This window comes from Phymastichus coffea, unplaced genomic scaffold, assembly GCF_024137745.1.
Source record: "Phymastichus coffea isolate CEN01 unplaced genomic scaffold, Cenicafe_Pcof_1.1 PCOF00098, whole genome shotgun sequence".
NCBI lineage: Eukaryota > Metazoa > Arthropoda > Insecta > Hymenoptera > Eulophidae > Phymastichus > Phymastichus coffea.
Genome location: NW_026706909.1, coordinates 549,519 through 564,754, shown reverse-complemented (window position 1 = coordinate 564,754; position 15,236 = coordinate 549,519). Strand labels below are relative to the sequence as shown.

General features: G+C 34.8%; 3 protein-coding genes across 5 annotated transcripts; 2 read left to right on the top strand and 1 right to left on the bottom strand.

Annotated features, from left to right (window-relative positions):
• The first annotated feature begins 3,422 nt into the window (after nucleotides 1-3,422).
• On the top strand, nucleotides 3,423-7,986 carry LOC131669912 (transcription factor SPT20 homolog). 3 transcript variants are annotated; one of them, XM_058945113.1, is made up of 10 exons: nucleotides 3,423-3,610; nucleotides 4,180-4,265; nucleotides 4,325-5,643; nucleotides 5,747-5,990; nucleotides 6,062-6,205; nucleotides 6,265-6,458; nucleotides 6,522-6,657; nucleotides 6,810-6,890; nucleotides 7,121-7,229; nucleotides 7,304-7,986. In XM_058945113.1, exons 2-9 carry the CDS (start codon nucleotides 4,205-4,207, stop codon nucleotides 7,177-7,179), a joined length of 2,238 nt encoding a protein of 745 aa, XP_058801096.1. In that variant the 5' UTR covers nucleotides 3,423-3,610; nucleotides 4,180-4,204; the 3' UTR covers nucleotides 7,180-7,229; nucleotides 7,304-7,986. The 3 variants fall into 3 exon arrangements, with proteins under 3 accessions (XP_058801096.1, XP_058801097.1, XP_058801095.1); XM_058945114.1 differs by having other exon boundaries at nucleotides 3,423-3,645; nucleotides 4,337-5,643; XM_058945112.1 differs by having other exon boundaries at nucleotides 3,423-3,645.
• Nucleotides 7,987-8,396: 410 nt separating this feature from the next.
• On the bottom strand, nucleotides 8,397-10,767 carry LOC131669920 (NADH-cytochrome b5 reductase 3-like). Its single transcript, XM_058945127.1, has 4 exons — nucleotides 10,428-10,767; nucleotides 9,197-9,517; nucleotides 8,945-9,133; nucleotides 8,397-8,865 (listed from the first exon to the last, which is right to left on the bottom strand). The coding sequence occupies exons 1-4, from the start codon at nucleotides 10,446-10,448 to the stop codon at nucleotides 8,482-8,484; spliced, it is 915 nt and encodes a 304-aa protein (XP_058801110.1). The 5' UTR covers nucleotides 10,449-10,767; the 3' UTR covers nucleotides 8,397-8,481.
• Nucleotides 10,768-12,982: 2,215 nt separating this feature from the next.
• LOC131669908 (mitochondrial inner membrane protein OXA1L) lies at nucleotides 12,983-15,214 on the top strand. The gene is made up of 10 exons (XM_058945108.1): nucleotides 12,983-13,177; nucleotides 13,252-13,423; nucleotides 13,492-13,536; nucleotides 13,604-13,642; nucleotides 13,704-13,868; nucleotides 13,934-14,077; nucleotides 14,162-14,247; nucleotides 14,321-14,590; nucleotides 14,661-14,826; nucleotides 14,910-15,214. Exons 1-10 carry the CDS (start codon nucleotides 13,112-13,114, stop codon nucleotides 15,077-15,079), a joined length of 1,323 nt encoding a protein of 440 aa, XP_058801091.1. The 5' UTR covers nucleotides 12,983-13,111; the 3' UTR covers nucleotides 15,080-15,214.
• Nucleotides 15,215-15,236: the final 22 nt, after the last annotated feature.

Sequence of the window (15,236 nt, the reverse complement as noted above, 5' to 3'; positions counted from 1 at the left end):
ATTATGTGATTTTTTCGTATATTATGAAAGCGAGTTTCAGCACCAGTGTTAGTAATCAGAAAGACTTATGAAAATCATGCAAGAAACGTGTATTATTTTATTTATTTATATCTTATTGTTGAAGTTTTGTATTTAATACGCGAAAAAAAAAATCTTTCTCAAACTTATAAAAAGTGTATTATAAAATATCTTTAATATAAATAACAGAAAATAAAGCTTTGAGCTTACTTGGAAGAGGATCATTTTTGGGAGTTCTTGCTCGTCTTGCTGCAATTGTTTAAGCTACCGATCGGAATTATACAAATCAGTGGATATAAACGATGTCTTGATTTCCCCCGCCACATTATTTTAGAATACAGGTCAATTGATATCGATGAGATTATGCATATTCATCGTCACTCTTTCACGTAGAGCTTAGTATACTATCTTTGCTATTCGAGTTTCATTCTTGATATTACTACTAGCTAAATCGTAGGATTTTTCCACGGATGAATATTTTTGTTGAATATAAATATAGGAATTTGATATAAAATAACTTTGCTAATAATAGAATATATTTACAAATCAGTCACACAAACATTAACGTATAAGCGAGATTTATAAAATTATGACGGCGCTGTTGCACTGTTCACAAGAACTTTACATAACGAATAAGAAATATTCGTATCAAGTAAGAGTTGCTGGTACATCCAAGCACCGACTTTTAAAGAATCTTGGTAGGTAGGATCTGTTACAAATGATACGCTTCGTGCATTATCGCCTATAATACCATCCATGGCATTCGCAATGAATCGATTGTAAGGGAAAACTTTGGTAAACACTGAGTGCGTTTTTCAATTTATATTTATTTTAGTTATTTTTACATTATGCATATTTACAACTTGAAACATAGTATATATTATACTATTTTGCTACGGTTAGTAAATTTTGTTAACGTATATTTAGTATTATATTTAGTTTTTCCCATACAATTGTATAAAACAATCGAATAGGCACATAAGCTTTCGAACGTTAAGCTAAGTAATATACGTAATGCTGTATATATATTCGACAATGTTTACTAGTCGTAGTAAAACTATATTAGTTTCATTAGTCATAGTAAAATATCATTTATATTAGGGTTTAAGTTGTAAATATAACAGACCAGATGTTGCCAATAAACTAACTATCGAAACGTCGATTAATTGAATTTTAATAAACTAACGTTTACTAGATATAACTGTTGCTTGTATGTATATATATATATATATATATATATATCATTTATATTTTAAATATTCACATTTTAAAATTATTATTAATAAAGAGGCTAGGAAGTCTAAATTAAAAAATCATGTAATACTAGTGATGCAAAGAAAAATCTTGAATACTGACCATAATGTGTAGATGACAGAATCAACGAAATAACTGTTAAAACTAAAAAAATTGAAGATGACATTGCGTCTTGGTACATAATAATTTACCAAATTAACAATTCCGAGTGTATACTAAAAACGAAATAAAAATAGTTTGGCAGGTTTTATATTACTTCAGCACGATAATTAAGTCAATTCTTTATCTGAAAATTACGAAATCTTTATCGCAACTGGACTAATATTAAAAGTAAACATTTTAATTGTTAGTTTTTCATTCATTTAAAGCTGCTGTGAATACTAATTATTCAAAAATATACTAATTTTTATAAGGATAAGATTTTCAACGTTTTTTCATCCTCAATAGCACTATATTTTGTTTTATTCATACCAGCGTTATTTAGCGCGACTCGCACGCTCCTTTTTGCTTTTCTGTTATTTATTACATTATTTAAATCATACAATAATACATTAACTTAATAGTAGTAATTTTGCCCGGCTCCAGTGCTATATTAGTGTAATACATTTCAATACCGCATGTTCTTTCGTTGCCTCCTTGAAAATACCCGTGAACATTCTTGAAATTAAATATTTTGATAATTAGTTTCCATTTTTCACGTACCTCTTACTTTACAATGTAAAATAATAAAATGTCATTTCCTGATATTTTCTTTGTATTCACTTTTCCTTTCTTCCAATCTATTTTAAGATGACACTATTAATTTTACAAATGGTAATCAAATTATCGATTCGTACTCGGCGTAATTTGAAAAGATAACATCTTATTTTCCTAAAACGATTTATTAATGGCATATTTGCATTTTTTTAGATTAATATCCATATTAATTATTCATGAATTGATTTTACTGCTGAAATGTAAATTTCACACTTCCAATTACATAATACAGCTATTTGACAGTATACAAGATTTCAAAATTTTGCACGTTATTCGCATCAACCAATCATAGCACTGGATATTGGCCACTCATCATATTTTTAAGATAGGAGGAAAAATATTGGCGGACACTTATTCGTGTTCATTTAATTGAAATAATAACGATATATAGGATTTGTCAAATCGTTTTTTTTAACGATCACGTGTTCGTGATTTTTTCCAGATCTCTTTCAAATACCACAAAATTTTCTTTACGTAGACTAGTGAAAACTAGTCAGATCAATTTTTCGCGCGTCGCATATTTGTATTTCGGTTTTTCCTAGTTACAATTCTGAATCTACAACTGTAAGCATTGTTCGATCACTCATGTAATCTACAAAGTCTATATGTTTTTAATTTTTCAAAGTTATACTTGAAAGTTATACTTGATACTTTCAATGTAGTATGATGATTATTCAAAATTCACTTCTTCTTAATCCACAATCGAGAATGAAAAATGGTCTATCGATTCTCGCAACGAAATTCTTTATTTAATTTCAACAATGAAGTCTTTCGACCATAAATATTTAGTTGACCCTCTAAGATAAAATTATTGCCCCTGCTATAAAGTGAATCTTTATACATTAGGAAATAAATTCATCATAGCCCCGACGTTATTTAGACGGTTTCTGTAGCTAGAAATAAGCCATAGCTCGCCGCGTCCATTTGAAACAGGTGCCATATACCTCGTGGCCGTTTGATGACCACGGGAAAGGTCCCTTTCGAAACAAAGCCCGAAGAAGGACCTTATTAAAATGAACGCCGAGCTGGACCTCCTCTTTCTAAGAGCTGCTTATTTACAAAAATTTACAAGCCCTCAGCCGTCTTTCGAGGCTTAAATTATAATCCAGCCGCCCGAGAAATTATATTTTTAAGGCAAACCCGAGTTCCCGTACAGTTATTGTCATCGAGAAAGCCCGAGGAGTAATGCTATTTTACAGCTATCCGAACCGACGACACTCGAACCTTCCCCCCTAGGGTTCGTGTCACTTTCTCGCTCCCTCGGCTCGTCTCGCTTCCTCTCCTTTCGGATCGGGCCCTAATTCGCTTTCGAACACTTTGCAGTACCTCCCCCACCAATGGCCGACGGACTGTCGAAGTGTACCTTCGACTGCTTCTAGCATCTAGTACACAGCTGCATGCCACGCCGGACGGTCGCTTCTCTGCCAAATACTTCGTCGACGCTTGAGCGTTCGCCGCATTGGCTTGCACGGTACTCGCGTTTGTTTGTTTTTTTCGCCTCTTATCTGATGGAATAGCTCGCTGGATCTCTGCATTGCCAGGCGCATCACGCACGACGAGTGTCGCGTAAGGTAGCTTCAAAGTAAGTGACGCTGCTGTGTTATCTTCTCTTTCACGGTAAGTGTATACACATCTATTTGTTTTGCTGTACATTGCTGATACTGTCGGAACGTTGACGACACGTGCGTGTGTGTGTACACCTTTCGCATTCCGCTGAGCTGATATGTATTTGCGATTCAAACGAAGTTTGAACGAATCCCGTTATCGAAATGAATTTTGCGTTGTCAAGACGAATTTTTTAAATTAAACAGTATGATGAATTCTTATAAAATATTGGCTCGCTGTTTCTTCCATTGTATGATACGGTTTACTACTTGTAAAGGCTTGTTTCATTTTATTTATTCTCTGACAAGATTTTTCCGCAGTGCACGCGAAAAATCAAGCATGAAAAATCCACGATGTTCGCCTATTTATGTATGATAGTGCAATTTTATAATGACACCTGTTGCTCAAATCAAAACTATCGTTTCATGCGGCTCAAATTTTTTTGTTTTTATTCTTGTACTTCGTTCGTTATATTTCTCTCTCAAATAGATATTAAAAAATTACTTTTAAAAGAGGTAATATAACAAGAAAACCTTTAAATTGCAGACAGAAAAAGTAAAAAACATCCAAAATGAATATAGGATTGGAAGAAAACGATAGTTTCGATCTCAGTGGAGATTTCAACGATGCTCGTAAGTTTACATATTCACTTAAATAGTTTCGATTATGAAAGAATACAAAATTATTGTAGTGTCGCTAATAGCAGCAGCAGAGAGAGAATATACAGACGGATCCAACGACAATAATTACAACAATCCGACTATTCAGCAAGAAATGTGTATTACATCCGAATGTTTTATCCAAGAAGGAGATCAAAATATACTGGACATTGAGCAATTGATGTCTGATCAACCGCAGATAATCAATTATCAACAACAGTTTCAAAATCAAAATAGTCAATCAAACCAACAGCAGCATGAACAACAACAGCAGCAAACTTTTGCTTATCCTCAACATTTTCAAAATCTAGCACCTCAATCATACCAAGAAGCGCCTCAAATTCACGACCAAGCAGTTCTGGCTGGCCAGTTCGTACCTCATGCTCCCCAACTTGAGCATCAAACTCCCCAACTCGTGCCACAACCTCTTCATCTTGCGCCTCAAGCTACCCAATACGCGCCTCAAGCTACCCAACTCGTGCCACAAACTCCTCATCTTGCGCCTCAAGCTACCCAATACGCGCCTCAAGCTACCCAACTCGTGCCACAAACTGCTCATCTTGCACCTCAGCCTACCCAATACGCGCCTCAAGCTACCCAACTCGTGCCACAAACCCCTCATCTTGCGCCTCAACATACCCAATTCGCGCCTCAAGCTGCCCAATTCGTGCCTCAAGCTACCCAATTCGCGCCTCAAGTTCCTCATCACACGCCTCAAGTTCCTCATCACACGCCTCACGTTTCCCAGCTCGTGCCTCAAGTAGCGGAGGTTACGTCTCAAGATCTCAACCAAGCACCTCAAATCCACAACCAGACTGCTCAAGCTGGCCGGGTTGTACCCCAAGCTTCGCTTCAAACCATGCAGGTGCGTCAGGGTGCGTCCCAACTCGAAAAACAGGCAGCTGAGACGGAGAAAACGATGGATTGCCTGCAGCAACGGTACCTGGCTCAGCGAGCTAAGAAGAAAACGGTGAAAATGACCCCGGAACAGCAACGCCTTCTAACTGCCTACCAAAATATGTACCAACGCCCGACGAAGACGCAGAACCAGCAGCAGCCACAACCCCAAGGAAACGTCGAGGCCCTGGCCCCTTCGACGTCGGCTGTCGGCGTGTCGCAGGACGCTAACTCGATGCCGCCGCCGCAACCTCAAGACAGTCCGGACACTACCGATCAGCAAATGCAGTCGGCCGAGCGAACCTCCAAGAAGCAGTCGAAGCCGTACATCGAGATTGTGGAGCAGCCGGCCCCCAGGGCATCGCGCTTTCGATACAACTGCGAGGTTCGCTCAATGGGGAGCATTCCCGGCGTTCACAGCACGCCCACCTCCAAGACCTATCCGACTATTCGCGTAAGATCGCTTTCTTTGTTTGTTTTCGCTTTTTCGTCCCCGTTCCCCGGCGCAGCGTTTAAGGTACGCGGACAAACTCAAAGCGGAGCGCTTGCTTTTACAGATCGTTGACTACAAGGGCACAGCCGTCATCGTCGTGTCTTGCGTGACCAAAGACAAGCCCTATCGCGCCCATCCGCACAATCTCGTCGGCAGAATGCTATGCAAGAACGGCGTGTGCAGGGCCATCATGTCGAACGGCCAGTCGAGCTTGGCCTTCGACAGGCTTGGGATACAATGTATCAAGAAGAAGGACGTGTACGATTCCCTCGTTATACGGGAGAAACTCAAAGTCGATCCTTTCAACAGTAAGTTCCGCCTCTTGTCTCATTTCCAGTTGATTGCTCGACAATCGGAATTATATCGATGTACTTTGCAGATGGTTTCCAGGGAAAAGAAAATCCTGGCATTTTCGATCAGAATTGCGTGAGACTCGCTTTCCAGGCTTACCTCGAGGGACCGGCGAAAGGACAATTTAAAATAGCTCTGCCACCGGTGGTTAGCGATCCGATTTACGATAAAAGTAAGTTGATATAGCCCCGTCCGTCTTTCGCCACATTCGCATTTTATTGTAAATTTCAGAAAATAGTCCAGAACTGTTGATATACAGACTCAGTCACTGTTGCGCCCCAGCGACCGGCGGACAAGATATGATAATACTTTGTGACAAAGTCACGAAGGAGGATATCCAAGTGAGATTTTACGAAGAGCGCGATGACGATCTTGTGTGGGAGGCATACGGTGATATGTGTAGATCGGGTGCAGTTCACAAACACGTAAGTGAATATTCTTCCCGTCAGCTTGCCTGAATTTTCAGTTGATCGCATGTTTTTTTATAGTTCGCCATAGTTTTCCAATCTCCGATATACAAGATAAAAGAATTCAATGAACCGAAGCGCGTCTATATCGAGCTGATTCGTCCGTCTGATGGGCTGTGTAGTAATTCCGTACCGTTCGAGTTCATTCCTGTCAATGGTAAGTTTTAAAATTAATAAATTCAAATTTATAGTATTTAATGATATCATTATAAAATTAAATAAATATAAATACTCACAACAACATACTTAAAATGATATATTGTCTTTGAACTTTAGAAATATTAATAAAATTATAATGACTTTTCATAGATCCAATAGGATTGAAGAGAAAGCGATCGCGACTTGACGACAGAATTCTGAAACATCTGGAACAGCTGCAACAAAGCGGTCGTAAGTATAATACAACTTTTTGTAGGTACTTCTAAATACACCTAAAAAATTATCAAAATAGCTGAGTATTTTACAATTAATTGTGAGCAATCAGGTGTTTTGAATTTTGATAGTTTGTAATTTAGATTGCTTTAAAAAACCGTTAAGTAAAAAAATTCACACGAACATGTAATAAATTACCACATATGTTCCAAGATTATACAATATATCCAATTTTTGTTTCTATGTAGGCGTCAATCAGTGGAATATACCGGCCGAGCCTACTATCGACGTGGTAGAAGCCCATTAACTGACTCAACAAGTTACTATATAATCTTAAAATAATACTCAATAAGACAAGTAAGAAAATTATTCTTTATCAAATTTTGTACGTCTTCGCAGCTTTTTATTGTTTAATCGATGTTCTTTCTTAGATTTAGCAATTTATTATTTTGAGCTGTGATATGATGAGAAGTTCATTCTGTCAATTAAACGACGCTTTATAATTGAAGCTGAAAAGACAGTAAGTAGAACAAGAGGGTCATGAAGATTTTTTTATTACCTTTACTTATTGTTTTATTATAATATATACTTATTTTATATGAACATCTGCAAACATCCATTGCAGTTAACGATCTTATTGTTTATCCATATATATATAATTCATAAATGTGATATTTTATATAGCAAGAAATGAATCAGTTGTTATCAATCTCAATATGCTTCATTTTATCCATATAATTAATCATTTTGCAAATCGAAGGATTTTTTTGTTTGTTTCCTGCGTTGAGCAGAATTCTGATCTTATATGTAACATATTAATAATAACCGGAAAAATTTGCAAATTAAAACCACAGATGGTACGTTGAAGCGAATAAAACAATTTTAACAAAGAAAATAAAAATATTGTGTTTATCGAAGATGTGTCTGGTATCACGGTTCATTTACCGATTTCTTCCATTGTCATTAAAACGCTGCCAACTGCTTTGGTGGAATACTTCTATAGAAATAAGTATATGCTAAATTATGTTTTTATCGTCAAAAATCGATGATTTTATTTTTTATTTAGCGTAAGCTTGTAACAAGGTGCTTTGTACCAAAAAAATATTACTATATATATTATATTTATTGTATAATTTAACTGCTGTCTTTTTTTTGCCACCCAATACCTAGCAACTAAATACTACAGCTGTATAATATTTGAAACTTATAAAAGGTATGATCTAAATTTACTGTTTCCAATAACAGCTTCATTCTGCTACAGCATAAAATACTGAAAATTATGACCCTCGCGAGAATCCCACTTCCCGTTCTGCACTTTTAACCAAATTTTTACGGTCGAAAGAAATACCTATAATTTACAATATTTCAAACTGTTCATTTTTTTAAATTGGAAAAAAAACTATTGTTTCGATCAATTTTTTAGGATAAATTTTTGAAATCTTATAAATCATATTCTATTATAATAAATACAAACAATGTATATTAAATATAAAATTTTATTCTAGTACATCGATAAACTTAGCAGTTAAATTTAATCGAAGGCAAATTCAGCATTTATCTAAAACAAAACAGTCTATTCGTACATCATCAATTGTCAGCTCTCACAACCTTAATAAATAAACCGAAGCTTAGGATCGTATCCCAGTTTATCCAGATTCGGCGTGCAAGCATAATCAATCATCGGCGGCGGTCCGCACACAAGGACAATTGTATCCGGTGACGGAGGATACATATATTCGAAAATCATCTCGGCATTAATGTAACCGGTACTGTATTTCCATTTGTCGCTGCTTCTGTCAACGGTGTACCAAAGTTTGAAACGATCTGGATGATTTTTGGCTACCTCTTCCAATTCTTCTCTTAATAAAATATCGTGCTCCGACTGATTAGCGAACAGCAAAGATACTTTAGTTTTATCGGTTGGTACTTTTACTATTGAGCGAATCAGTTGTAGCATTGGTGCTATTCCCGAACCTCCGGCGATCATCACAACCTTTTAGCATTGCAAATAATTAGTATTTCGACGAAAACCGCTTCGAACAAAAAAAAAACAAATAAAAAATTGCACTTACTTTGTTAAAATGATATTCTTCGTAGGGATCAGTTCTCTTTGGCTTAATTAAGAATCGACCATGATTTTCATACTTAAGTCTACCGGCAGGTCCACGAAAGTCTATCGTATCTCCGATTTTCATATTTTCCAAATACTGCGACATTTTGCCCCCTGCTGGAAAATTTGGGTGGACATTTTTGAAATAAACCTGAAAGTGCCAACAAAACATATAAAATAATGCCGTTCAATAGCTGATGAAGTTTTTCTCTACCTTTACAACAAGATCTACAATTCCGCAATCGTCGTCACTAGAAACTGGAGTGTATTTCCTCACAACGTGATTTCCATCGATGTCCGCGTGTAAGTGCACATGTTGGCCATTCGGCAAACCAGCTACGTGATCTTGACTTGGCAATGCGAATCGGAACAGTCTTGTGTCATGATTTATGATTTGTTTTTCTATGAGTGGCAGTGGTATTCTTTCTTTGGGATCGACGAATACTTTTTTCTTGGCATCTTTATACGGACGCAAAAACTTGTAAACTAACCCTATTACTACGATTGCTGTAATTGATGCCAACACTGGCAAAATCTGAAAAAGTGAATTAAGACTCTAAATATCATTTTTTTTCTTGCGTTAATATAGAGTAACTTACTTCAATGATTTTTCAAAAAATCAGAAATTATCGTTTGAAAGTATCGTCTATTAAGACAACTAAAGAATAACAAATATTATTCAATTATTAGTCGACTGCATGCATACATTATAATTTATTTACATCTTTCCAAAATTGACTACGAATTCCATTTTCTTTTAAGTAATTTTCATTAATTTTCATTGCTTTACAATTATATTGGATAATACAACATAATATATCATAATAATCAATCAATAAAAATAACTATAACATAATAATCTTACATTAAATATAGACGTTAAACAGAAGTATCCAAAATACGAAATTGAATGTAATTTTGATATAAAGTTTATGCAATATTTTCTAATGATTTAGTTAGTTTCGATTTTTTCAATCACCTTATGAGTTGCACAATCAGTATCGTCATTTTCAGTGCGACGACTTTTTAACTGCAATAATGACTCATGTAATTAATTTGCAATTACTCATTCAAGGAAAACCGTGTAAGTTGCTCAGTTAAATGGGTTTACAACAATCCAAACGCACACTTCTCGTCGTTTTGAATGACAACGAAGTTGTAAGATACTCATTGACCGAATCAACGTAACGAGGTTCGAAACGGGCTTTTGAAAGTACACATACGAGGAAACCTTGAAACCAAGGCTATTACGAGAACTCGACATATTAACAGAATAAAAAGATTAATATAAAATCTCCGAACGCACGAAGATTGTTCTATTCTTTTTCTACCTACAGACATTGGCAGAATAAAAATAGGATTGATATGAAATCACCAAATGCGCGAGTTTGTTCTATCCTTTTTTCATCCACAGCACAAAATTTGTAATAAAAAAAACAATTTACCACTTGGATGTTCGTCGACATCGATATATACTAGAATGCACGTGGGTATGACTTGTAACACACTTCTGCCACAGCCGCACTGAATGAATGACTGAACAGCGACAGATGGCGAGTTGCGACCGTTACCTCGATTTGAAAAGGGGAAAAAATAAAGATCACGTGTTTCCCGCATCCACGTGGAGAATGCGGCTTTTCTCAGGCATCTCTTTTTAAGCAGTCTTCGGAAAATAGTGACAAAGACATTAAAGATACAAAAACCCAGTGGATTTTGTTTTGTTACATGATTGTATCACTACATACTATACGAAAAACGAATTAAATTTTTACTTTCTTAAGTTAACATTGCTAATGTTCTGTAGAAATCATCGTAATTCGACCGTCGTCGGAGCGATAACAACAACGTCGATTATCAGCAAATTGTTAATATAGCGAGATAAGAAATTCTGACAATATTATTAACCATTCTGTCTTGCGTTAATTGTACATAGAATGTATCTTTTGGAATTTTAAAAGCAGGTGTATACATATTATATGTATATTCTTTATGTACTATATAGTTTTTATTTCCTATTTGTTTTCTTTCGTTAAAAATACTTACTAATTATTTGCCTTGAAATTTTGGGGCAATGATTAATTTAATTCGGATTCACCAGCAACAACTAAGCTTCAGGTAAATTACGAGTTGGTAGGTATAGTAGAATTTGTCATGACTTACACAATAGATTAATTAAAGCGATTACTTGCTATCGTATATTAAAAAGCGTGAATTCCATTTCATTGTTATTTATATTTATATCTAAAAGCAATATTAAAAAATAAGAGATAGAACTTAAAGGAACTATTTGTGCAAAATTGTAACAGATATACTTCGTTTCTATAAACTACTATATATTTTATTCTTAGTTCACCTACCAAAACATAATATTGCGCAATATAAATACAAAGTAATACAAAAGTGGAGCGAAAAGTATTAACTAATGAGCGCTAATACGCAATTAAAACCCATGATAGATTATTATAAACCGCTATACAATTTTGAATTTTTTAAAATTTGAAAACATTTATAGACATTTAAGGATAGTTTTCAACAAACTAATTTACAAATGAGAAACAGTTGAATCAACCAGGAAGGTGATTGTTTTTAATGAAACGTTACAAAACCTCATAAATTTATGACAATAGCTGCCATGAGCTTTATTTCGTTCATAATTGACTTGAGTAAGATAATAGTTGAATTTTTTGTATCAAAGTTCGTATCGGTACGGTTATTGATGACTTGACTATAGTATTATTTATCTTGATTTCTGAGGGTAAAAGACTGGTTGTAATCGCTTAATTATACAGAAACGTACATAAAACATTATTTATTTATTTAACTATCGTAATTTTGTTACCCAGTGAACTTGCAAAGGTATATAATAGTTTAGTATAGAATTATATATCTCTGCAAGTTTGCTAGATAACGAAATAGTTTAGTACACAGTATACTAAACTCTTTTACTGGAGAATATTAAGATTGAATACCATGCACATCAATTGCCTTCTAGCAATGGAAAAGTAGATATAAATCACATTTTCTGGTCATACCCAAGATATGACATATATCGTCCACACCGTTACTGTTCATTCATAAAACACAAACATTATTCTTGTTACTGCATTGAACGATTCCTGCATATGTCCAAATCCTTGGTTGGTTGAAATCATTTACCGCTTTCTTAAACATTGCAATATTAACTTCAAACTTTTATTTGTACTTTCCTTTGTTCGTTATTGATTCATTTATTCATCACCAAAATAAAAATTTTATAATAATTAATTATATTCTGTAAAAATGTTTGGCTGATGTGTTGCAAATATCAACTACTTAATTGGTTTTTTTTAGTACAATGAAGACTTTCAGAAACTTATCTGTGCAAAAACCTTCGAGAAAGAGTACCCTATCTACGTTGGTTTGGTGGAGCTCGTTGCAGTCTATAAAAAAGCTGTCGTTAAAATCGACATGACGTTGTTAGCTAGAGATGTTTTTGGGAACGTTCAGGGTTGGGCGATTCTGTCAAAAAGCTTCCAATAGTTGATTTCAGACCTCACAATTTTCGCTGCCGCTTGACGAAAATTTATCATTTTCGCTCCCGCTTTACGAAAATTGTGAAGTCTGAAGTCAACTGTTGGAAGCTTTTTGACAGAATCGCCCAACCCTAGGAATGTTCTTGCTGCGAATGTAATTTTTTATTACCTCGACAATGACGATTTGTGCAATTTGGAAAATTCATAATTTGTGATATTAAAAATCACGAAGCGTGAAAGGCTTTTTGTAGCAATCAATGAGAGTATTACGGTTAAGAGAGCCAGAAGCATAAGTGTGTCATTGTATCTCGAGAGCAAAAAAAAAATTTGTTTACTGTTTTGGACCTTCTGGACATGATTAAACTTTGTTTTAAATTCAAATTTAAGCTCAAAGAAGTATCACCAATGTAACCATACTCTAAACCCTTGCGCCGTTCTCAATCTTGCCAAAATAAATTCCCTAACCGAGATGTCCAAACTCCAAAGTCGAAGTAGATCTTCGATGTGTCTCGTATCACTTCGTATGTGTGTATTTGATTACAGCATACTGTTGTTCGTTGCACAATACGTTATTTAATTATAATAACTCACGATAGGACGTAAAAGACCAGCATAAAATGTTCTCGCGACATTTAATAAACGTGAGCAGTCAAGTTTCAACGAAATCAAACATCACACTGCGAGTAAGCGCACTCTTAAACCGGCACTTTCACCTTGAGGTTATGTTTTCTTATGTTCATTCGATTTGCTTTCACAGAAAATACCTTGCCACAGATCTTTTCATGCGGCATGCAAGTACTTGAAGAGAAACTCCGTTTTATACATAAGTCAGGCCCACAAAAGTCGACCTCGTGTCAACAGTGCGACTTTCGTTAGATATATCAATGTTGCTAGTACAGATGACAAAAGTGCAACTAAAAGCAGTACAAGTGAGTAAAGTGCATGTATGATAAATTGCTATAAGCATAGTAGTGATACATTGGTTTGATTTTATTAGATAATGATGGTGAATTGCTGGCTGAGAGTACACCTATTGCAACTGGTGTGTATTTTGCATGTTAATTATTACTACATTAAAATCATTATGCTCCAATGTGAATTTCTTACAGACAGCGGTATGCAAGCAGATGTAATCACACAAATTCCAGGTATGTCTGTAACTTGCAATTGTTTTGAAGATTAATATTAACTCAAATTATTTATTTACAGAACCACCAGCACAATTTGTACAAGAAATAACAGAGGCCTTAATTAGTAATCCAACCCTTCAAGATCTTGGGCTTGGTAGTAATTACCCTCCAGGTTTAATCCAGCAATTACTTAATTACTTGCATACAACTTTTGACATACCATGGTGGGGAGCTATAGCAATGAGTGAGTAATCTTCAAGTTGTTTTAGTCATTTGACAAGTGTTGAGAGAAAACTGTTTATTTTTCAGCTACTGTATGTATTAGGACACTTATGCTTCCAATTGTGATCAAGATTCAAAGGTATGCAGCAAGAATGCAAAATGTACAACCCCAAATACAGTATATGCAAGAGCAAATGACAGAGGCACGTAAAATGCAGGATCATTTGGAAGGCAAGTAACAAGTTAATTTGAATTTGATAAAATTTATAATTTTTTTAAGAATAAAATGAATATTAGAAATTTTTTAATATTTAGTTGCAAGGCTAACTGCAGATATGTACCAGTATATGAAAGATAAGAATGTGAATCCTCTCACAAATATGTGGTTGCCCCTAATACAGGTGAGCAAATGGTTTGTACAACCAAAAAGTAGTTGTATATCACAGATATTAGATTGATTAATTTATTGTTTAGGCTCCAGTTTTTTTATCATTTTTCTGGGCCCTGAGAGGAATGGTCCAACTTCCTCTTGAAAGTATGAAAGATGGAGGTATGCTGTGGTTCACAGATTTGACAGTACCAGATCCTTACTATTTATTACCTGTGATCACCAGCACAACCTTATTCGTTACAATTGAAATGGGAGTAGATACCGTACAAGCCAGTTCAATGGCTGGTAATATGAAATATATAATGAGACTTTTACCTATTATTATGTTTCCATTCATTGTGAAGTTTGAAGGAGTAAGTATCTGCAACAAAATTCTTGGTTTATGTAATTATTATTTTTTTATAATACAAAATATTTTCCAAGGCGATATTGATTTACTGGGTGTCTACTAATATATACTCATTATGTCAAGTGAGTATTCTTAGAATACCAAAAGTGAGAAAGTTTTGCCAAATTCCTGAGAAGGTAGTGCACGACAAGAAAATATTCAATAAACCAAAAAAGAATTTCATTGAAGGATTTACAGATTGTAATACTTTTGATTACATTAACTTAATTCAATCAAAAATGCATTGTTTCAATGACAATTAAATTAAAATTTATACGTTTTAGCATGGACAAATATGAAAGTAGCAAGGGATTTGCAAAATCGAGAAATTTATGACGAAATCGTTTTTAAAAGAGCTGGCAGAGGACCTATCCCAAAGACATATAAATATGACCCGACAAAAGTGATTCCGAGTCAATCCGCGAACGCTATTCTTTCGAAAAAGACAGATTAGTATACCACTAATAATTAATAAATTGCTACAGTAATGTTATAAGTGACAAGAATTTTGTTAGATATTAATTTTGGACTGTTGTGTAAAATATAGAGTTATGTTACATAAAAGTTTTTTCATCCATAGCGAAAATGATACATTTCTTTTTATTAAACAA